The sequence below is a fragment of the Dromaius novaehollandiae genome, chromosome 10, assembly GCF_036370855.1.
Source record: "Dromaius novaehollandiae isolate bDroNov1 chromosome 10, bDroNov1.hap1, whole genome shotgun sequence".
In the NCBI taxonomy this organism is placed as follows: Eukaryota; Metazoa; Chordata; class Aves; order Casuariiformes; family Dromaiidae; genus Dromaius; species Dromaius novaehollandiae.
Window position 1 is genome coordinate 14679594 of NC_088107.1, and position 23940 is coordinate 14703533.

At 36.3% G+C, this 23940-nt stretch overlaps 1 protein-coding gene across 5 annotated transcripts in view; it reads right to left on the bottom strand.

Moving 5' to 3' along the window:
- Positions 1-401: 401 nt before the first annotated feature.
- ATOSA (atos homolog A) overlaps positions 402-23940 on the bottom strand; it is a 48302-nt gene continuing 24763 nt past the window's right edge. For 2 of the 5 annotated variants that reach the window (XM_026104732.2, XM_064517381.1), the window contains exons 2-12: positions 17177-17361; positions 16182-16384; positions 15401-15526; positions 13285-15130; positions 12641-12757; positions 11535-11614; positions 10769-10877; positions 9724-9882; positions 7502-7570; positions 6428-6627; positions 402-1006 (exon numbers count right to left, since the gene is read on the bottom strand). In XM_026104732.2, the coding sequence (XP_025960517.2) occupies positions 853-1006; positions 6428-6627; positions 7502-7570; positions 9724-9882; positions 10769-10877; positions 11535-11614; positions 12641-12757; positions 13285-15130; positions 15401-15526; positions 16182-16384; positions 17177-17361 (3248 nt within the window). In that variant the 3' untranslated portion in view covers positions 402-852. The other 3 variants (XM_064517382.1, XR_010390769.1, XM_064517383.1) reach the window with 3 other exon arrangements.

Genomic DNA, 23940 nt, shown 5'->3' on the forward strand with positions numbered 1-23940 from the left:
GTACAAGTTTCATAGCTTTTGCATATATTTAAGATATAAATACTAATTTGTTTGCACAGTACATCCTTTAACACAATCTGAGAAATCAAATATGGAGTAGGGAATTTTATGTGAAACATTCAAACTATTAACAGAAAGGAATATTAAAGTGTCCCTTTATGAAAGAAAGAAATTGAGGGAGCAAAATGAATTGAATCTGTGATCTGAATTCATGAGTAAATAAAGAAACATTCTGCGCTATGGTTGCAAGTGCTATTAGACCTGCATGTGAGAAAAAGGGGAACATTACAGACAGAAAAGAAGAAAGCCAAATGCTTGCATAGTATGAAATGTTATGAAAGTTTAACTGTTGTCCCCATTTTCAGTAAGTTAAATGAATATCACTTAAAACATCACACAGATTAAAGACATCTGTATATATTTCAGATTTCAATATTAATGCCAAAAATACATAGTATGATTTTTACATAGGATTTATGCTACATTAGAACACTAAAGACAAACATCACTTGAGTATTAAATGAAACATTAAATATTAAATAACTGAAAAATAAAATAAAAAGTGTAAACACTAAACTAAGTTGGGAATTTGCTATTGCAACACATCCAATGAAGTGGTTTTAACAGTACAAAAAGATTAGACTTAAGTATTTGTTTCCAGTCTACTTGGAATACGCAAAGCTCATTCCAGAAACCTTTACAAAACTGGTCCAGGATCACAGAAGAACCTTGCCTCTCTTGCGCGCTATTTTCCTTCTTTTACAGATTTAACTTCATACTGTCATCTATACCAATCTTTGCTTTTAAGGAGTAATCAACAGTAAAATGAATACTTTAGTTTGCCATTGTTTGCTAACATCTTGGTGAAAACTGAGGATTTGTTGGAGATTCAGTGTAAGATTTGAGTTCATATGCAGCGCCACTATCAACTTCCATGGATTTCCGAGAGAACAGGAGCCTTACATCTCTGTGGAGGTAGATCTTTCCAGATTTAGAACTCTGGAACCTGAAAAGATATTTATCTGTATTATAAAACAAATAAACAGAAAAAGATTCCTCTTTAAATAGTACTGTATTAAATGAGTTCGTTTAAGAAATTAAGGCCAGAAAACATCTGAACATACAAAACTAGTCCATAGGTAATCAGCATGTTAAAATTAAAGAAGAAAGAATAACCTGACCTTTTCTATCTACTTTATCTTCTTTGGCATTTAAAGATTCTGTTTCCTAATTACCACTATGTTGTTTGGCTTTGGAATTGGCATGGAATATTTAAGGTCCACACTGCAATTACATATGTCATAGATTAAAGTTCTCAGCCACCTAGAAAGGCAAAAAAGGATGCCTAAGTGTGTACTCCCAAAAATACACTATGGGTGGCCTAAGCATGTACAACAGGGAAGGTTCAAATCATCAGCAAAGGTGATGCCAAATACATATTTCAGTGCTAGCTATCATACACACAGATTTCATTGCTCTCTTTATGAACATACCAGCAAGAAGTTTACTACTGCTTTATACTACATGACAAATCTAAGCCGAACTCAAGAAGCAGTAGCTACAGGGGCTTCTGCAGGCAGACAAAAAAAGAAGCTTATGGCAAAAAATATGGAGCTATTTCACAGAGACCAGTTCACTGGCCCAAACAATGAAGTAAACAGTGGCCAAGTGCTGGGCCTATTTACCTTGTACGCTGCAGCTAAACTGCCTACCTAGTTCAGGTCCTCCAAGCCTACCAGAAATGTGCCATTTCCACTTTCCCTGAGATTTCACAACCACAGATAAGGAGACTACGTTTGCATTCCAGAGAACCGTCTCTATAGCCTTCATCTGGCAGAGCTCCTTCGTTTCTTTTCCTCAACCAGGAAAGTCAGGAGTTCCAAGCAGTATTTCTTACGATAACTGAAAGCTGCGTAACATCATTGTGCCTGTCATAGTAAGGGAGAAAACCTATTGCTACGTAAGATAACACTATTACAAATGCTGAGAAAGCAAGGCATACACAAAACCACACACCGTATTATTGTGTACACTACAATTTGCACTGATTTTTAATAAAAAATCACTCATTGTCCCAATTGAAACAAAAGTACTATCTCTATTTACACAAAGACAATAAATAAAACATAATCAGAATGAAATTCTGAGAGGCAGGAGAAAGGAAGACAACCAGTAGGATAGAAAATCCAGCAAAGTTTAATTGTCTGGGACAGGCAGGATGTAGAAATGTGTTCTGTGACACAGTTTCATTCAGACTAGTGAAGCAGAATAGCCTGTAGTTAGCCCCTTAGCTAGACAAAGGAAAGTTCTCTCCTAAAAACCAGCTGTCAAGGGCATTAAATGTAGTGGGGTCTAGCAGAATGCTTCTGCTGGCTCCCAAAAAGCTCCCATCCATCATTATTTATTTGTTCAGTGCTGTCAGTGTGAAAGCTCTTTACCTGGTAGGCAAAGAATTTCTGTCTTAAATCCCAGCTCTACCTTAAGAGAAGATTCTGAAGAAGAGCACAAGAAATAAGAGATGAGGAACCAACTGACCACCACAAAAATTTAATTCAGCATGCAGCGTATAAGACATTTTTAAATAAAAAAATGTAACTGAAAGAGCTTTTGCAGCAAAAGCATAATTGACTATATTAATTCATATGCAATAGATGCAGTTATCAAAGCATCACCGTAAAGCAGATCCATATTATTCCCATTTTACAGATGGGTCTATCAGAAACTAATAATCAAGGTCTATTTTTTTTTTTAAGTTCTCAAGATCACTATTTTCAAGTAGTGAGAATCCTGCAAGATTCTCTTTGCCCAGTAAATTTTGCTTCCCTGCAATTTGGCTTCTTTGAGCATGACACTCCAAGAAGACTGAAGGAAGATGAGTGGGAAACAGTCACAGAGATTGGGGGATCTTTGGAAAGTCTCTGCTTCTATTGCCTATTTTTTTCTTTCAGAAATATTTACCATTGTAATTGGACTTGGAAACTTTGCTTTTCATTCATACAAATATATTGGAATAATCAGAAGGCAACAGTTACATACACCCTTGCAGGTAGTCATAGAGTGGCTGGCTTAGGACTTGGTTTATATTGTGCCTGTGAGCAAAAACTCACAGAGCTCTGGCAATTCCAGTAGTTTCATGCAAGGGAACCAAGAAAAACACAATAGAGAATTCTGACAGATGGTGTCTTAGGAACAATATCAATATACAAATACAGGAAAGCTTAAAAACACAAATAACAGATGAGCTAGAAAGCTGCCATTGATGGCAGAGAAAAGAAACTTTAAATAATAAACATTATTGGAGAAATGACACATACAAACACAAAACACTATACATTTTAAAGGCCACCAAAATACACTACGAACAGAGTAAGCTACAGAAACAGGATATAGCAGGATAACCATAAAAATATATGTAGCAAGACCTTTCCTTTTGCAAGTGGAAGAGACTAACCAATACAAGTGCAAATAAAAAATCATTAGGACTATGATATGAATTTCTAGATCACAAAAATGCTGACATCAGAAATATCAAAAGGCAACTAATAAATCAGTAATAACAGGTGCCTTCGCTTCCACCTATAAATGTGTCATGTGTCACATCAGGAAAATATTCAAAAAAGTTTCTCAACACCTTGAAGAATCACTGCTTTGAACAACTAATTTCAAGTTTAACCTCAATATAGTCTTCAGTAACATTTAGTTAGTCCAAAAACAACCACTGCTTAGCCATTAAACAACAGCAATTATAGCCCAATTATGCTCCATAAAAAAAAAGAGAGGCAAGATGTCAATAACTAACATTGTATACCAAGCTTTAAAAACTTGAAAAATGCTAAGCTGTGGGCAGGTTAACTGTTTAATTGCCTATGTATTTTGTTGCAGATTTAATTACAATGCAAAAATCATTGCTTGACAGTTGACAAAATGTTTTTTCCCAAAACATTTTCAAGAGACTACTTAAATTGCAAGCACAACTCTTGATTTTGATATAGTAAAGCAAGCTTAGTCGTCGAGGCAAGCTACGCTTTATACCTCAATACTGCAGCTGTGAGTACAAATACGGTCTAATAGCATAACAAACAATTTCTCAAACACACAAAAATGTGTATGTAAAAGCTGCACAGGCAATAAATCTGACACTTTGTTCTAGTGTTTTAGAAAATCTCACTGCCAATGTTAAGTTCCAGACCTATGCAAGCATTTTTGCTGAACTACCACTTGAAAAAAACCTTTCATAATGTGAGTGCTGACAGTGGTAATTAAGGCCTCACAAGCAGATGCTACCACAATGCGGCTTACTGTTTGGGACTTCATTTGTTTTTTTAGCAAAATTTCAACCTATAAGCTTAAGATACTTCTTTTCAAAAATTACAACTAAAAATGAAAAGCTGCTTGAAGCTAACTTCAGTAACCACAAAATTCTTAATAGTTTTAATTGTTTACTTTTACACAGAAGTTTTTAGTAAAATGGTTTTGAAGAAACTTTGCTACTTTTAAAAATGAAAGGTGTTAAAAATAACATCTTTATATATAATACACTACCAAAAACATACTAACTCTCAATTAAAATCAATCTTTTATAAAGATAATAGTAGATAGACAGCAGAATCTTCTGTAAAGTCTGAAGTATTCTGTTCAGTAACTCTCAGATGGATCAGCTTAAATTACTTTAATATTTCAAGCAGTTCTGCAGTTTTCTGTTTAATAACAGAAATGAAATGAAAAGGCCCACTGCTTGGGTTCATCTCTGAAGCAAAAAACTGACAGCATAACCGACAGATACTCACTTGTCAGGATGAGCATCTAAGCATCATAATTATGATACAGTTTGTTTTTCCAGCCAAAAACGGATACATTTCCAATTATATTTTACACATCATAAATCCACAAGTTGATCCCTACTGGAAGCCTGAATGCTGTGCTAAACTGTATAGGTATTTTAAAACTAAAAGCAGCAGGACTGCTGCATTTGTATCTCTCAACAGGTATCAGAAAAAGGAAGCTCATGAAAGAAGGCTTGCTCTCCGTAAAAAGACAATGGAGAAGAAATTAGGTTTGCCTTGAAACAGAACTAAGTATTGGGTCTGTCTAAAATGCAAATTTACAAACTACATTAAAGCACACTGAAGTAGAAACCAAGAGGGGACAGAAGTCTAACATGCTTCATGCCTGTGTGCCAGGCTCAGTTGGCCACAGATTCTTCCCCACTTCTACAGCTGACATCTGTCCCCAGTTCCTTTGCATTAGTTAGATCCATACTACACGTGAATAGAGCCTTTTATTTGGGCTACACATTCTTTTTCAGAATTGACCCTCTCAAGAAAATTTTTAGAAGGTGGTTAAGTGACAGACAGCAAATTAGCGTGTCCTGGAAGGGTGAAGTTGAATCCAGACTAAAATTCAGAATGAAAACACAGTTCAGCAGCCTTATCATGGTGCTATTTTCACACTCTAGTAAATGAAAGCACAATTTTTATGACTGTCAACATTTATTTAATGGGAAATCTTGGTCTGGAATCACTGCCATAGACAAAGTTGTGTTTGGAAAGTCTGCTTGGTAGAAGTCAATGCCATTAAACAGGAAAATAATAAGCATTGAAAGCAATTCTACAACTAGTTAAGGGAAAATTGAAAAGTTTAAGACATTTAATTTTATTCTCCTCGCTAGCTTTAGAATATCAGCTATTATCAGGTTTTAAAGTGGTGCAATCAAATCATTATGTCCGCATCTGTGTGGTCTGTTTACTACAATAATGCCAGCAAAATTCTGCAAACTGCAGAAGGACTAAGTGTATCAATCATTTCTCATTTGTTTCAAATTGCAGTCTTCAAAGCATCCAAATAGTCCTAACACAGTGTCTGGTTTCAGGCAGCACTTTGTAAATCATTTAAGGAAGACTGTCTTAATGTATTATAAAGTGACTGACTTATTAGTGGTATTGCATCACTAAACAAATATTTACATTTTAACCACTAAGTACTGCATTTTTAGGAATAACTCAATACTTTTCACATTAGAACCCATTCTGCTGAACAGGAAACATGCTAGGATATTGGCCAACATGTCTGCATCGATCCTTAGTTTTGGCTTTTACCCATATAACAGCCACATTCACTCATTCCTGTGACCTCAAAAAAAGTACAATGATCCAGTCAGAACTACATCTCTCTTGGTAGGAAATAAATTAAGTCATACAAAAAACTTCAATGACAAAAAAGAGCTTTATATTTTAACTTTGTTTCTCCCCAGCAAAGTCCAAATTATTTATTAGCATTTCTTTCTCTACTGTCCAGCTTGGAGTCCAAGTTAAAAGTATTCTTTTTTTAAAACAAGCCTGTATACAAAAAGGCTGTCTGGCAAAGAAGAGAAGAGATAAATAACTTTTGGCAGTGCTTGGAGTATCTTGCTTTACTCTGTGGAGCTTACCTCAGATGTATGAGGTAGCGTAGTAGCCTTTCTTCAGTCTGTTGAGTATTTTCTTTATTGACAGTTCTCTTGATTTCTCGTCTCACAGGAACTGAAAAAGTTCTTTGCCGTAGGAATGTTTGATGATTAGCTGGCATTTCTCTCAAGTCATAGATCACCACAAACATCTTCACCACAGTTTTGTTAGGGTTAAATAAGGTCTGAAAAGACAAACAGTTTAAGTACAATAGTCTTCAGAGTTTACAAACTAAAAAAAGTCACCTGCCAAAATAGTCAAAGTTTACAGACTGTCCTCTATGCATTTTGTTGTTGCTCCATACAGAAATATTTATGCAAAAATGTACTACATTTCTTTCTGTTCTTCAACAGTTCAGCTACTAGCAATTCCAGTTTTTAAAAATAACACTAATCATTATTTAATCAAAAACACTAGAATATGACTACTACTATTTGATAATCTGGATCCACATTTTGGTTTACTTCTTCAGTCAGCTTTTTGTCTATATTTTTTTCTAGACAAACTATGCTGACAGGACGCACAATGGTGTAGGCTTCACTTTTGAATACTCTTCACTTTTGAACATGAAATTAGCAGTTTGTTATTCTGGACTGGATTCTTTAAAGAAAGAGACAGTGTCGGTTTTAGGAACGACTGTGATTTACTTTCTGATTTGATTATAAAAAGTAGGTGTTTCAAAATTATTTTTAACTGCGATGTAAATTATATAAAGTTGAATGTTCAATAAGGATGTTGCCTTCAGAACGAATTTGGGAATTTGGACAGTGACCTAATTCCTTACTTCTTCAAAGCTATCGTGCCACCAACTACTGTCCTGAATTTCAGTAACTGATTTTAAACCTCTTCATGGTACAAATGGGTTCAAGTGTTTGGAGCTATTTTTGTCCCACAAATTCCATACAGATTTATACTTTGAAAAATTAGAATACCACAACATCTACAGAGATTCACATTTCCAGTGCTTCATGACTATCTCTAATAAATAATCTAATTCCCTCTGCATGAATTCCTTGATATTAGTGGTTTTAATGCACTCAGATCTGCCAAGTACCTACCACTTGTATTGTTCCTGAAGGCGGTACCCGATAACCCCTTTTACCAAGGGACTCTAAAGTAATAACACCCTAGAAAAAATACACAAATTTAGTTCAAGTCAAGATATTAACAAATGAAAATATTCTATTCATGTAATTGTACTTATTCTAAAAATAACAAACAATATATTAAAGTTAAAGAATTGAGAAGGCAACACACTTAAGATGCAGTTAAAATCAACTGTAGGGGCCTTATAAATACATTGGCAGATCATTAAAAGCTGTGCAATAAGGGGTACATTCTCCTCTTGAAACAATATCCAAGTTTCCACATCTTCAGACTAGTAGTCTGGCAGATACAGAGAACTAAGGTGTTCTTCTGAAAATGAAAGACTTGAACCCTCCTTCCCATGTTCAGATGGCCTGTAACTGCACCAATAATACTCACAGAACTAATTTCTGCTTTTCAAGGATAGCAGACACATCTAAACTTCCATCCTAATTCAACACTTCAGCAATGAGGTGATTTGCTTTTGTACCGTCTGTGATCTATAGAACACCTGACTTTCCCACATACCATGCACTGGGGAACTTGCTCTGCTTTAACAATGCTGAGGTCACCATTAAGGTATTGCAGCAGAGTGCATGTTTGATTAAACTGCGGTGCACAACCGTTGTCACGCACTGAAGTGGACATACAAAAAACTCCCCCCAAATCCAGAGCAGAGAAACTAGCTATACACATAGAAACAATGTTTCTGATGATGCAGGCACTATATAAATGTTATATTAATCCTGTGAGACTCAACCATAATAGCATGTTTACAGCATGTGGGAAAGAATGAAACAATGGCATCCAGCTAGTAAAATAAGCAATGCTACTTTAACCATCTGTGAAACAAATTCCTTCAGGACCTGGAAATTCACGTGAAAAAGAAAGATGAAAGCAAAAAATAGATACTTCTTTTACAAGTTTAAACTGTATTACTCAAACGTAACTTGCAAAGCCATTTCATTTCCTTTTCTGAATACTTTCAAGGTCAAAAATATGGTAAAGTGCCATGAATTCTAAATATCAAGATGATAGGATGTTCGATACTTTACTTGTATGTTTAAAGAGACCATTTACCGTATTAGACACAGACATACATACTAAAACCTCTCTTAAAATTAGATCTGTCACCCATGTAACATTGACACTACTCAAGAGGCACTCAAAATAAATCTGACTGATTCAATGTTAGCATACAACAGATCTTTTTGCAAGGTAGCACCTTAGGCATCCAAAAACCTGTCATTATAGAAAAGCAGAACAGAATAAATACATGGATATTAAGAACACAAGTATTGTGTCAGTATAAACATTAGCAAACTGAACAGCTGGTGAGGATGATTTGTGTCCCACTAGCTCAGATAGCATTTGCTTAAAAAGAAAGGGTTAAACAACTTCTGAGTCTCAGCTCTCCATCAGCAGTTTTACCTTGGCCTACACCTAAGCGACTTGCTGGCAAAGTGGTTGCCTGGAGCAGCAGCTCCTTGCGACAGTCAGATGTATCCAGTTAAGCGTAGCTATTGCCTCACTGCCTATTTTAGGTAAGTTGGATAAAAGGACACAGCAAGGGCTGATCACTCAGGTGCAGAGGGAGACAAATATGCTCAATATCCCAAGATCAGAGGAGCTGGATGGTGGAGCAGAGAAACAGGAGAAAGAATACTAGTTTGGGAAAGGGAAGAGAGGAAGGAGGATGAGAAGCCCAATTGAAGGCAGCTGAAAATACCCCAAATCCCTCCAAAGCCCCACTTCCTGAACCCTGTACTCACCTAGCTCTTGTTCTTCATCTCCATCCGTCAGAATTTAATTCCCCGCATTCTGAAGCCAACTCTGTCTCCAAGTAAAACTTGGGGTTTTTGCAGCCTCAAAGGATGAAGGCAAAAATATCCTTATTCTTGACTTCCACTGCCCTCGATTTTACCAGCTTTGCTGAGAAACTCTGAACTAGCTCAGGATTGTTTGCATATGTTAATATGCTAAGTATAAAACACCTCAGCAAAAGTTAGGGTTATATACTTTAATACAATAATTAAACTTAAGTTAAACAAGTTCACCTGTCTACAAGCTATAATCAGCTTTGTTCTAGCCTAGCCTTCCAGGGAAAAAATGACTATTACATTTGGCCTTCAGACGCTACTTTGAGTACTACTGAGATTGAACAGAGGAAAAATAAATTCAACCATGCGCTTACCATGTAAGGAGAGGGTGCATTATCATCTGAAACGCTGTAGAATGACACTTCAACTGGAAGAGTCATGTGAGTAGGACAAAAGACTCCACTTGCTCCCACTTCCGCTGTGAAACCATCAACAACACCTAATGGGTCTAAGCGGAAATTTAAGACAGACTCCTGAAAAATCAAAACATAGACAGTTTAGGTCAGGAATGCCTCACATAATATCTAGTAAAACTAATCAGCAAATAAGCAGTTTATATAAGAACTTGCGTCTTACAGTCTTTTGTAGGGTGACCTATGAAAAATCACAATCACAGCATAAGATTACCATTAACAGAGGAACATTACGCAAGATGATATCGATTTAAAAGAAAGTATAAAAATCCAGCCTGAGTTCTACTGAAATCTGTGCAACACTCCCCCCCAATTTTACTGCAGTAGGATTTATGCACGGTTTTCCTTCACATGTGCAGTCTCAAAAATTAGTAAACTGTAATCTGTAACTTTTCTCAAAGTATTCAATACATATTTCATGAAGAAAAGTACAATGCAACCAGTAAATGCAATACCTCTTAGTTGTTAAATTTTGATATGCTACATGAACTAAAAAGCTGTAGGCTATACCTCCAATATGTTGTTTACTATACTAATTTAACAGAGCTTTTGTGATATATTAAGTAAATTTTAAGATTAAAATTGTTAGAATCCACTTTTTCTAGTTATATATACCATAAACATAAACATATACAGGATGTTAACTCTCATTTAAAACAACAGAACACCTCCTGATTTGATCACAGTGGGAATTAAACTTACCCCTTAAAGTTACAAGGAACTCATTGTTTCTGTATCTCTGATTTTATATTATTTACCCGAGACAGAACATGTCCGGGGAGTTAAATACAAGCCTTTCTAGCTGGAAGTTAAAACAAATTTTCATCAATTCAACTATGAACTTCCACATTGCAATCAGACAGGAATTATCCACATCAATGTACCTTAAAAAGCAGTACAGAAGAATAATAAAAATACCACAAGACTTCTAGAGAATATGCAATACCTCAAAGTTTCCCAGAAGGCTAAGACTTGTTACTGGTGGAGCACTAGAACTTAGAAATGGTTTCCCATGGCTGTCTGGAACACTGTCTCTGTTTATACATTGTTGAGGGCTATTTAAAAAGAAGACACAATAAAGTATGAATGCAATTTGCTTTTGTTTTCTGGGTATAAACAGCTCTAGAATGCCACAGCCATCACCCATCCATGTAGCAGGCTCTCAGATATAAGGAGATTTCAACATTTATCTCAAAAGATCAGGGAGACTAGCTATCCCTAGACTATGCTGAAGCCACCTGTGCATTTTTCACTCCACTGACAACATAAAGCAGACATAAATTCTTTCTGCTTGGCCAGCTGAGACAACTCTAAAATGACTTCATGTCACAGAGAAATAAAATAACCAAATATGGACATTTGTTTTCATAATACTTAAATTTTTGTGACAATTAAAAAACATAGAAACCATACCAAAATTAAGATTATCTACCTTTGTTGCACACTGTCAGATGGTGATGTTAGTTTAATGGATGATAAAAGGGGATCATGAAAGAAAATCTGTCCGACTAATGTGCCATTCTAAGGGGCTGAAATCTAATGTCTCTGCACAATTGCAACAAAATTTGAAAATAATTATTTCAAATTAAGGATTCTTTTGAAAGGCGTCCCCATGTTTTGTCTTTGTTAACTTGCTTTCTTGCTGCATACAGGTATGTATACACATTTTATCTCCAAAAATATTCTCAAAGTTTCTCATAATTAAAATATACCTTCTTGCAGACAAACACTTCAAACGTAGCAGTGATGAGTCCAGATCAAAGCACCCAGACTGTGTTTTTCTTTGAGGAACCTCAAGAGGAAAAGAGTATGTTAATTTGAACACTGTATCTATAAGGAGGCACTATTCTGAGTTTGGCAAGAATTTTAATGGCATTACAAGATGATAAAAACAAGGCCGAAAAGAGTCATTTTTACATATTCTAAACTTAATGAAGAAAATTCTTAGATTATTTAACACCAATACTGTAAATTCTGATTAAGAAGGACTGCTTACAAACACCAAAATAGAAATCTGATCAGCATAAACAGTCAGAAGCTTCCAGAAGAATATGAACCTGAACAACAAAAAATAATTCTACACCTAAATCACTGTCCAGTTCATTTAAGAAACCGAACATCTCTTTGGAATGACACAGAATATTAAATGTAAATAAGCTGCACCAATTTCCATCAGAAACCTGCAAAAAGATGACATGCTTTACAATGCACCAAATAATAAAATATATATGTTGATTACTGAATATCAATCACTACTTCTGCATTTTGAATTGGGACTGCCTTTTGGTTTAAAAGTCCCAAAAAACATACCAAAAACTGTACTTTCCCAAGGTCTGTCCATCTTGTCCCAGCAGTTTTATATTACCTAATCAATGACATCTCTGATTACTGAAGAATATATCTTACAAACTGTTCACAGAAACAAAAGCTTTAGAATAATAGGCTACCAAGTATGAGTAACTCGCACAAAAAGCCTTAAATGACATAACATGCTAGCTCATAGTTAAAACATCAAGCTTTAAAATGCTTTCTTTCATGCTCAAAAACAGCATCGAAGCATTGTTTGCTACAGAATTTTCTAGTACCAACTTTTGTTACTTGATATCATCAACAACTCTCCAAAACTTTCATTCCCAGAATTATCATTTGAGTATTAACTCTCAAATTTCCACTAGCAAGAGTATTTATTCTATGACACTGAAAGTAAATACAAACACTTCATCTAAACATTTTGTCAAATTTTCTACAATACACAGGTATTAAAAGAACAAAATATTTTCTCTCTTATTTAAAAGTTACAATTTCAACAATAGCTTACAGGACTTGAAAGTAGAGGCAATCCAGTTCTGGGATGAAAAGCCTTGGTTGAAGTTCCATCCAAGGATCGAAAATTGTGTTTCCGCCATATATTTGTGTTTTTGAGAGATGGTACTTTCTATAAGCAAAACAAATTGACTGAAGCTATTAATGGGATATTTCAAGGGCCTGTCAGGCTAATACTCGGCTTGCTTTAGCAGAAAAGACAGACTTCTGAACCAGGTGAATCTGCATCACACTAGCATATTAGCAAATATTCTAAAGAAGTTTCCTTTTGACTCTGTGTCAATCACTAAAGATTGTTCACTTTTTAATCACCACATACCACGTGCAGACAGGGGTATACTTATACAGAACAGGTTGTCTAACTGCCTCTGGAAACTGTCATTAATAATGTTATTACAGGAAGCAGAATGAGACAATGTTCTTCTAAGTGTTAAACATATAATTAAGAATGTGTGCGTGTGGATTGCTACAGGGACAAACTTCACCTTGACCTCAAAGCAGACAGCAGTACCACACGGTCTCATATAAAGTCAGACATAAATCCCTCTTGATATTGACTCTTTGCAGATCCTCAATACACTCACAAGTTGTCTGACTAATAGCAGCTAATGCATTTACTCCTTTTATTCATGTATTTACCTGCATATCTGGGTTCTTCAGCCGTTCACACCTTACTAAGCAGTCTTCTGTAGATTTCTTCTGAGAAGTGCTTTGTAAACCAAGGCCTATTGGGTCTTCATTCTCATCATGTGTAGTTTTTGTTTTATCTTGTTTGTTTTTGTTTTTGAAACTATCATGGTCTTTATTTAAATAATTTTCAATACTAATAAGTTGAGTATTTTGCTCATAAATATTTGGTTTTTTTGAGTCTCTATCTAAACACTTGAGCTCATTTTTGTGCAAAGAGTCAGATGCCTGCATCACAGTTGCTTTTTTTGTACCTTCAAGTATTCTGCATTTATCTGTTTGTAAATTGTTAAAACTGTCCGTGCTGTTGTTCTCACTAATGACTGTTCTTTCTTTAAGTTTCTTTGTGCAAATCTGTTCATCAATGCTGCTGAAATTTGAACACTGTTTAATTCTATAAGTTATTTGGTCTTTCTGTGCATAACCAAAATGTATCATTTCCAATTTATCTGACAACTCAGATTTATTTTCTTTAATACAAGATGATGATGCATGCATGTTAGTAAATGAATGAGTTTTATTTGAAGTTTGATGAAATGCATTTTGGACAGCTTCACTGGGTTTTGCTAAAAGTAATTTTCTTCTTGCTTGGAGTTTTAGCGAAGCCTTCAATTCACCATCAAGTCTAGAAGGACTAACAGGACTATCAGGTGTTCTCATCCTTGATTTACTGTTATCTTCTATCAAAGAAAAATCAGATTTAGCAAAAGAAACAGAAGATCTTTCCTTGCCTTTCTTCAGCAAATTTTCATCTTCGTATGTACTTCGGACAATTTTCGAAGAAACTGGGCTAGTTTCATGTACTTTGAACGGATGCCCAGAAAGATGAGAAGTAGCTGGATCACAATGAATCAGGTGTTGGGCAATCCTTGCTATCACTTCCTGCCGCTCCTGAAGCAGAGAACCTATCAAAGGATTGCTCTCTCCTACAGACTGACGGCTACAGTGGTTCACTGGAACATGAGGATCAACCAGTGTGATCTCTGGTATTGCTCTAGTTTTGCCTTCACCACCATCATCTGGTATTGCATTATCTAAGTTGGCAACAGAAACAGAGGAAGTTTCCTTGCCTTTCCTTGGCAAATTTTCCTCTTCGTAAGTACTCCGAAAAGCTTTCGATGTAGCTGAGCTGGTTTCATGTATGTTGAATGGACGTCCATTAACTTGTGAAGTAGCCGGATCACAGTGAATCAAGTGCTGAGCAATTCTTGCTATGACTTCTTGTCGCTCTTGAAGTAAAGAGCCTATCAAAGGATTGGTTTCTCCTGTGGACTGATGAGAACAATGACTATTCGAAACACGGGAATCAACCAAGGAAAAGGATTTGAAAGTTCTAACAGATGTTTCATGAGATTGTGTCTTACTGTCTGCTGTAGCATTATAGCACTGAACTTTAGACTGCGATGCTCCAAAGTCAGATCCAAGACTAGTAGCTGGATAAAGTTTTAAACTTCTGATAGATGTAGTAAATTCAGGCGACTTTTTTATGTTAAGTAGGCCTTCAGGTGTCATTGTCCATGTTTGTTTCCCACACATGCGCTGCGAACTAGACGTACTGCATTGTTCCACTGCAACGGAATCACTGCGCTGATGTAATTTATGCTCTTGCATCCTCTTCTCATAAAAGCTAAGGTTGGTGTGAATACTACATGTCAAAACCGGGTAGTTAGATTGTCTAGGCAAGGACTGGACGCTGACTTTCAAGGCCACATTGTGAGAAACATTAGGAACAGGAAATACATGTTCAGTTGGTGTCTGGGAGAATGTCCACTGCAGGTCTACATCTGCAGCACTTACTCTGCAACAACAGAAAAGTGCTTTTACGGAAATATCTAAATAAAAAGTCTTATTAATCTACTTCATAGCACAAATTTCTTAGACAAAGCATTAAAGACACCAGCAACTCTCATACTTTGCAAGGTATATGAATTACATACAACCACCAGAACACGCGACCCAACAACATGCACCTTCCGAAAGCAAACAGGAAAACAGGTGGAAAGAATGATTTTAAGATGAGTTGCAACAACCTGCAAATAGCAAACAAATTTTTCTGTCTCAGACGTACCTGTACAGAATGTTACGAGGAACAGCACCATGTGAAACACTTAGCCAAGCACTTAACTGAGAGAAGAAAACAAAAGACCGAACAGCCAGTAAAAGGGTCTTCTCTTCAATAAATCGATCTCCACTTCTAAAATATATTAGAAGAAACAAGTAGATGTTGGTAAAAATATTCACAGAAAACTGAATTTAACAAAATCAAACATTCTTTCACAAGGTCTGTTGCTGTCCTCCTTCCTTTTTCGCTTGCCTCCTCTCTCCAGATTATACTATTATTTCTCAAGCAGAAAGTTAAATGCTTCCAAATACCCTGTAGGAAATGCCAGTCTTAAAAACATATACTGTGTTATATTGTTAGAATACTCTGCACTAAAAACTGGAAGGCAAATTTATTGTCAGATTTTCATTCTGAAAATAAAATACAGCTGGATGAAGTAAAAGAATTAAACTCTTCCAGTGTTTTAAAAACTATAGAGCCCAATTTGTTCCTATCTACATAACAACTTAGACAACTTAAGTATTTAAAACATAAGAAAAAATGCATAAAAATTACCATTTTCAGCTAGGAGCATTTTTTTACTCCGTTTTACACAATGTACATTGCAGAAAGTATGAGCACAGACAAAGTAAGATTAAAAGATGTTCAGTTTTTACTGATAAATAGTGGTTTCCTTAGATCAATCATAATGGTAAGGGACCAATTTAAAACCACTAACAAACTAGTTTGAAAAGTTTAAAATGGCAAGATTCTTGCAACCATCACCTAACCCTAATATCCAACTTACTGTCGAGGAACTGGTTCCAAAATCCATCTTTCTAACAACAGTGCGTCTTGTTTGATTGCAGGATCATTTAAATCATTCCCCTCAGTGTTAGGCCCTTCATCACTATAGCAACAGTCTGGAAGTAGCATCACTTCTACCATGATTGGAATATTGTTTTTCCACAGTAGCATAACCTCAGATCTGGTTCGCCTAGCTTGACGACACTGAGGGAAAGAAAACACGTCAACACATGCAAGCCATAAAAATACTAGCCAGATTTAAATCTAATTAAAAAATACGTTTCAAAGATTTGGAAAAGGGTAAGGGTCAAATCCTGTAGACAATGTTTTACCAAATCACAGATAAGATCCTAGAGATATTAAATGAACAGTAATTAACAAATCCATTATGGTTGCAGTTTGAGCAACTTCTGTGCAGAAAAAGAGTTCATATAAATAAATTTCCCCAATCATCACACTTTTCTGCATGAACAACAACTTAAATTCCCACAGCACTTAGGATCTTTTCCTTGAGAGATAGGATGTTCCAACCTTACTCCAAAACACTTGAGTAGTTAGATTTATCATATTCATATTATTGGATCTAATCTTTCAATTACTTAACTTTTCAAGACTACCTAGAAAAGCAAAAAGAGTAAGGCAAGTCTACAAGTCTACACTCAAAAAAAAAAAAAAAAAAAAAAAAAAAAAAAAAAAAAGACCAAGAATGCTAAGTAGAGTGCTTGAAATTCCGCATAATAAACATTCAAATAGGTACTGTATTCAGACAGTCTTACAGAAGTTTATATTCAAGGATAAAAGTCTTAATGTTCTCTCATTTTAAGGAGATCTATTATTAGTACTGTACTGAGTTATATACTTGTTTAAAAACAGAAATGACAAAGCAATTGTTATTCAGTCCTTAACTGAGTTTGCTAGGGAGTTTCTCAGTTGATCTTAGTCACGGTAGCAGGGATGTACTCCATGTTACTTATAATAAAATGGATATCATCACACCTGAGCCAGTTTGTCGCTGCATTCATGCTTAGTTGTTGGTGGCTGACTTGATTGTGCTGGAGGGCAATGAAAACCCTCTGTTCTACCCTTTATGGAATATTCGGGTGTTCGACCTTCAGTAATCAACAAGGCCAAGGAGACCAGGAACTCCTCAGCTTCGTATTCAAAGTATTCATCTAAAGTATCTGTCATTTCAAAAAGACAAAAAATAATGACATATGCTGTGTAACAATGCTGCACAACAAGTATTTTAACTGTTTGCTGTCCCCACAGTTCATCTGAATTTATATTTGAAACATTAACTATGTAAAATGGATGTTTGTATCAGATGTCTGCACTCTTATAAGGCTCAAATTATTGTACTATTGTAATATGTCTTCGCTCATTTCACTCAAGCAGACAAAGTCTGAAATACTCTTATGAAAACACCTCATGTAGTAACTGCTCAATTCACCACACTTCAGTGCTGTTAAGAAATAATTGTTTATGTTGTGAACCACAGATGAATCATAGCTTTTCTAAAATAAAAAAAAGTTGCTTGGGTTCTAATGGAGGGAGGCTAATGGCAGTATGACTTGGCATCATTAATGTCATGTGATGGATATAAAGAGAAGACACAATATATAACATAATGCATTAAAAATTGAATAGGAAAAAAAATAGAAGAGTTACTTCTATGAGGAAAAGTGGGGCACAATGTTCTTTAAGATTTGTATTGTGAATTCCTCCTGCTCAGAGCAGGGGTTACTTAAGAGAGTTCCATTTTTAGTTAACATCACCAGCCTTCACACAGAGAAAAGGTTCATGAGGAACATACAGAGTATTCATTGTTTTGTACAATGTTCAGTCCTAACTAGTGCAAAGAATTAAAACTCAACAAGTCTCAGCAGACAAAGCAGCAGCTGACATTGCTCTTCATAAGTTACCCTGACACACTCAATTCCAGCAGATGCCTGATAAAACACTCCCCTTATTTTTGTGGTACTTTTTAGACCCTCCTTCTCCTCCTCTTCCCTCATCATGAGGATGTCACACATCATTCACATAGATTCCAGCGTAACCAGATCCTATCAGTCCCTGTGTGCTTGGATATGCTTAAGGACCAAAATGATTTAGTTATTCAAGAGGTTACAGAAAAACCTCTCTTCCTATAAAGCTAAAATATATTCATTTTAAAGTATTTTAAGAGCAGTGAAGAAAAGCAGGTAGGGGCAAGGCTGGCAGGGATTCTTCTGTGCTTTTTATGCCTTAGGTGAACAAAAACACATGACATCTTCACAATTTTAGCTTAAGTTTCCTATGTTATCCACCAAAACAGAAGTGCCAATAGGTATAGAATTAATTTCTATTCATAATTGTTTTGATTACCATGCATAAAATAGCTTTCCACTCAGCAAAAAAAGCAGTCAGGAGGTGTTTTTTGTCTTCATTCCCTAGTACCATACCATTTAGCAAACATGGTAAGACAGACTTGAGAGATCCATATAAAAAGGGATGTAGTCAACAAAAACTCAGTAAAATGTGCCATTACCTGCCTATGCAAGCTGTAAAGTGTGTAAAACTAGCTTTTACACGTACACATTTGCCTAGCCCAGGCTTGCATTTCATGGACCCCTGGGGCTGGCAGACTATCTGGAGAGCTGCATGAGGTAAACAAGGGAAGTAGGCCTACTGTCAGGAAACTCAGTTCGTTATACAGGAGTCCACATCTTCACTGAATTTTTTTCCCTACCTTCTTAAAGCAATGCGCTTTTTCTACAGGCAAGCGACACAGATGAGAACAGGACACAGGGCATTCATTTGGGGTACGCTCTCTATCTCAGTGAATTATACAGCTCCTTTTGGCAGCAAGAAGGGGTTATAATCCAAACCCTCTTCCTACTGCATCATCGCATCCATCGCGCGTATGACACTGAACACCGCCATACGTACCACGCGCACACATCCCCCCAAGGACTGACCGCTGCCGGTGAGAACAGGGGCCAGGTGCTGCGTTGCCCCAGCCACAACAAGCTCCACAGCCTGCTCGCAGCCCCACGGAGCGGGGGGGAAAGAGCCCCTGCCCTTCTGGGAAGGGCAGCCCGCTCCCAGGTGCCTTCCCGCGGGCAGGAGGACAGGACCTGCCTGTCTGCTGGGGCTGCCGAGCACCCCGGGACCAGCGAGGGGGCATGAGGCCCCAGAGAGCAGGCTGCTGCCGCCCCAGCACCTCATCTGGCCACAGCCAGCCCTCGGGCTCAAGAAAAGCCAGAGGCAGGCCACGGCATAGATGAATTAGCCTAGCGGGCCCCATATGGCACGTGAACTATACGTTAAATCATCTGGCATGAGCTAAAATGGTCATTCATCTGACAGATGACATAAAATTACCAATAAAGCATGCCTGAAAGATTAAAAGAATAGTGAATAACAAAGAGAACAAGCCACTTAGTGATATGAGTCACCTACAAAATTAGGCACCTGCAAAAAAATTTTTCTTTTCAGCTCAAAGGCTGGTCAACAATAGGGGAGGCATTCTTGTAGAACAGTGAAATAAGATTTGGAAAAACTCAGAAAAGGATTTAGATATTTTAACTGACAAAAAAAATAATTTGCAGTATCATCCTGCTGCCGATACAAGCATCATGCTCATCTTTCTATGTCTAAAGGTCAGGGTAATTTTAATAAAGTCAGTCACACTGGCAACGACCACTGTTGGAGTACTTTTTCTACTCTGAAATATAAGTTTCAAAAATCTACAGTGTTCAGCAAGAGTTACAAGAATTTAAACAAGAATTGCCTCAGGATTAGCAAACTAAGCAGAAGGGGAAACAAGACACTCACCCTTAAGAAAGTGTTTGAAAAATTCTGTTCCGTTAAAACATGCAAAAACACTCTAGCTTTCAAGAAAGGCAAAGAGCTCTGATCAAGATCTGCATGTGCTTATGCAAACAGATCATATCTAAATCAATCATTTTCTTACTGTAACAGAAAAGTGCAGAGTAAGAGGTGATACCTGAGAATTTACACTAGAAAAATTTAAATGGCAAGTAACAGTAAAATAGAATGACCTTTAATTAACATTAACAACTTACCACACAAAGCTCTCTCTTATAGACGAAATCTATATTTGATCAGAAGTTTTTGGCCTTGACACAAATTAATTCAAAGTTTAATTTGCAAACACTGCCTATCCTCCTGTATCAGACTATCCTCACTATTTCCTTACACTCTATTATTATTACGTAAATCTAAGTTTAGCATTTAGGGAATGACTATTTAAGAAGTAACCAACTTCTTGCTTTAAGGATGGAAAAGAAGACCCAGATAGCTAGGAAGACATATTTGTATTGGCTGTAGTTAAAAATATGATGTCATTTCAGAATTAAAACTGCATCCAGTTAAAGGATGAGAAATACCAAGTGTTGAACTAGAAAATGCTACTGTTTTCATAATAGCATTACAAAGACGGGGCCAACAACTTAAAATTATGTCAGCAATGTAACAAGTGAGGCATTTGACTTTTTTAAGGTTTTTTTTTTTTAGGCACAGAAAGCAATCAGTACTAAGAAATATATTTTTGTAAAGTTCACGTAGAACACTGGGGTTTTTTTTAGCTCCACTTGATTTGTATAATATATAGCAACTTTAATAGTTTTCATAAAGGAAAAGACTATAAATATTGAAAAGCCTGGCAATTGTTCCTACAAAACAGACACAGATGATGCAAGTTGATGTAATTGAGGACAAGGGTGGAAAGACATTTACAGACACAGCAAATTCAGTGTTTAGTTAGGAAAAAAAAGTCTGTTAGTGTGTGTGTGTGCTGTAATAATTTGCTTTTGTGTAGTTGTGTTTAAGGCACACATCATATACTGTGCATAAAATAATACTATAATCTGACTATACAGATATGATTATTACTCTGCTTCATCTCCAGCAATTGAACATGCCTGTATATAACACAAAATATACATCCCAGCAAAATATGTTTTTTATTCCCCTTAAAATAGCAAACAATCCAGTTAGCTGAAACAAGTCTACAGGAATTAAAGTAATAAGCACTACTGCCCTTTAATCAATAAACTGAAACTAAAGTTTATTCACCAACTAGTCACAAGAGACAGAGGCAGATATCAGAACATTCTAAGAGGGAAAAACTATGAATAAGTTTTATTACCGTATTATTCCAAAAAGTAAGTTAAAGGTAGTTCTAGATTTTAAGAGTAAGGCAAAGATTCAAGAAACTACTGTTAAGGAAACGAAACACAATGTAAAAATTTGACTAACAGCTTCTCTTCTGGAATTAGAAACATCTATAGATGCTCCAGTTCACTAATTCCACATTGTGCTTCACTTCAAAGAAAGCTGCCCTCGAACCTCAGAAACGGATGATTTTCTGAATGAACAGTCATGTTGTGTCTGCGTATTACAAACCCCTAATTATATCTGAAGTCACACAGTTCAAAAGCCTCGCAGTATGAGGAACATAAGTACAACTTAAGCTATCAAGAGTCAAGTTCATGAGCTAGCCTACTTACTTCAAGAAAAAAGCTATTAGTTAAGTTTACTTATATTCAAGCAAATGCAATGAACTGGTTATTCACCACAGCTTAGGAATACTCCTACATAGATTTTGTTCACACTGACCCCTGCCTTAGATTGCCAGACATCTGTAAGCCTAGGAAGCATGATAACCATTACGAAAATGCCAGCAAGGAAATCCATTACCTCATCTTACTCTTACTGTCTCCTTACACTTTCTAGGGTATCAAAATGAACCACTACCTATCACAATAGTCCAGCTGCTGGCAGGAAATGATAGCATAGGAGCTTTTAATTAGGACTGATATGTATCTGCTATTGTTTGAAGAAAACCAATTAGAAGCTATAAAAAGTGCTGGATCTACTTCGCTCTGCATAGGAGAATCAGAAGAAATTCAGCTGCTTTCATGTCATTATACTAGCCCATAATTAGAAAAGCAGAATAAAACATGTAATCTGATAAATAAGGAAAAAAAAATTAAAATTAATCTGATAAATAAGGAAAAAATAAATTAAAATTAAGACGCAGCTACACCGTAGCTGATGAAGCTACTCTGGAGTCCAGAGCAATAGAAATCAGTCAACACTGTTCCTATGTTCCACCCCGGACTGCAATACTGCAGCAACCTCCCCTGCGTGTACCACAGAAATTCACCGCGTACTTCTGCCCCACGTGTCTCACAACATTCAAAACCCATCTCGAGTCCATTTTACAGCAAACAAACTTATCAAAAAGTAGGGCTGGAAAAAACTGCAATTTAAATAATGAATCTTACTAAAACTTCTTCAAACAGCTGAATAAGTACAGAAAGAAAATCTGGTTGAGGAAAACTGGTTTACTTCACTTAAAGCTTAAGCGCAGAACATAAAATACAGACCGTTCAACTGCTCTGGGCGTTGCCACACTGCTTCCTGCACTTCAGCTGACAGACACCCTATTTGCCCTCATCCTACCGCTCACTGAGGCGGTACTCTTCTTCCAGCTGTAGTTTTCTGTTTTTACCTAGCAACATCAGTTTAACCGGCTTCTCTTTCTTTTTTGGCTTTAAACTGAATTCTAGCTCCAAGGTTTATATTTTGATCAGGGAAACTGACTTTATGAATTAACAGACTAACGGGATTGTCACTGAACATCACGTTATTTAAATTAAACTTGGGGAAAGAGGTTTTACATTTTGTTTGTAAGTATTTACTTCCACACCATTACAAGTGTGTGCAAAAGCTTACCAAAAACCTACCATTATAGCCTAAGTTGCATAGCAAGTGGCACAGTTCCCTCAATATCAGAGTTTTATCCAGAAACATGCTTTTAGTCATTTTGATTTTTGCATGCTTTCTCTTCACTGGACAACAAAAAGGGATATTCAAGAACAAATAATGTATGCCAAATTATTTCTTGCTCTGCAAAGAAATCCCAAACTGTGAAGTAATCAACTTTTTATGATTTCATAGTCCACAGTTAGTAGGGAAAAAACACAAGAAATATCTGCATATATGCAGCAAATTTTTGACTCATTTCAAACCCCAGTTCACTTTGGGTTGCGAGACAGCTCATGTTATGAATACAGCCACTCCACTGTGCCTGAACAAAGCTGAAATGTCACTGTAAAGCCGTAAGACCTTCCATGCTGACTTTTAAAAAGATGTTTAGAATTTTAAATACACACAGGTTAGAGGAACAGAACATATGCTTTTTGCTGATCCCTAGACTTGCCAGTCTACAGAATGGGTTACAAAAGATTACCAAGTCAGTGTTTAACCAGCACGCTATAACTAGACAGGGAGTGAAAGTTAAGAGGACTTTTGCCTCAGTTAAGGCCCTTAATTAAGCACATACTAATTTCTGTTTTCTGCTCCTTAATGCAGTAATTTCTGAGATGGTGATTTGCTTATATGTGACCCACACAACCCCCATCCCCCACCGAAATTATATAAGAATGAAACAAATACTGTGCATCAGGAACAGACTGAATAATTTTTAATTTCCCCATTCACTCTCCTCTAGCTCTTTATACAATTCTTTTTTTTCTTGATTAGCTCATGTTCTGGCCTAAATTAATTATGGTAGAAGAAACTGTGATCTGATAAGACTATCTGAGCAAAAAATCCTAAAAAGCATGACAAAAGGACTCGTAATTTTGTGCTCAAAAATGGTATTTTGGGGGTATTTTTGTTAGTCCTTGAAAGGAAAACAACAGGTGTATGTCACTACAAGTACAGAACAGATACCCGATACACTATGC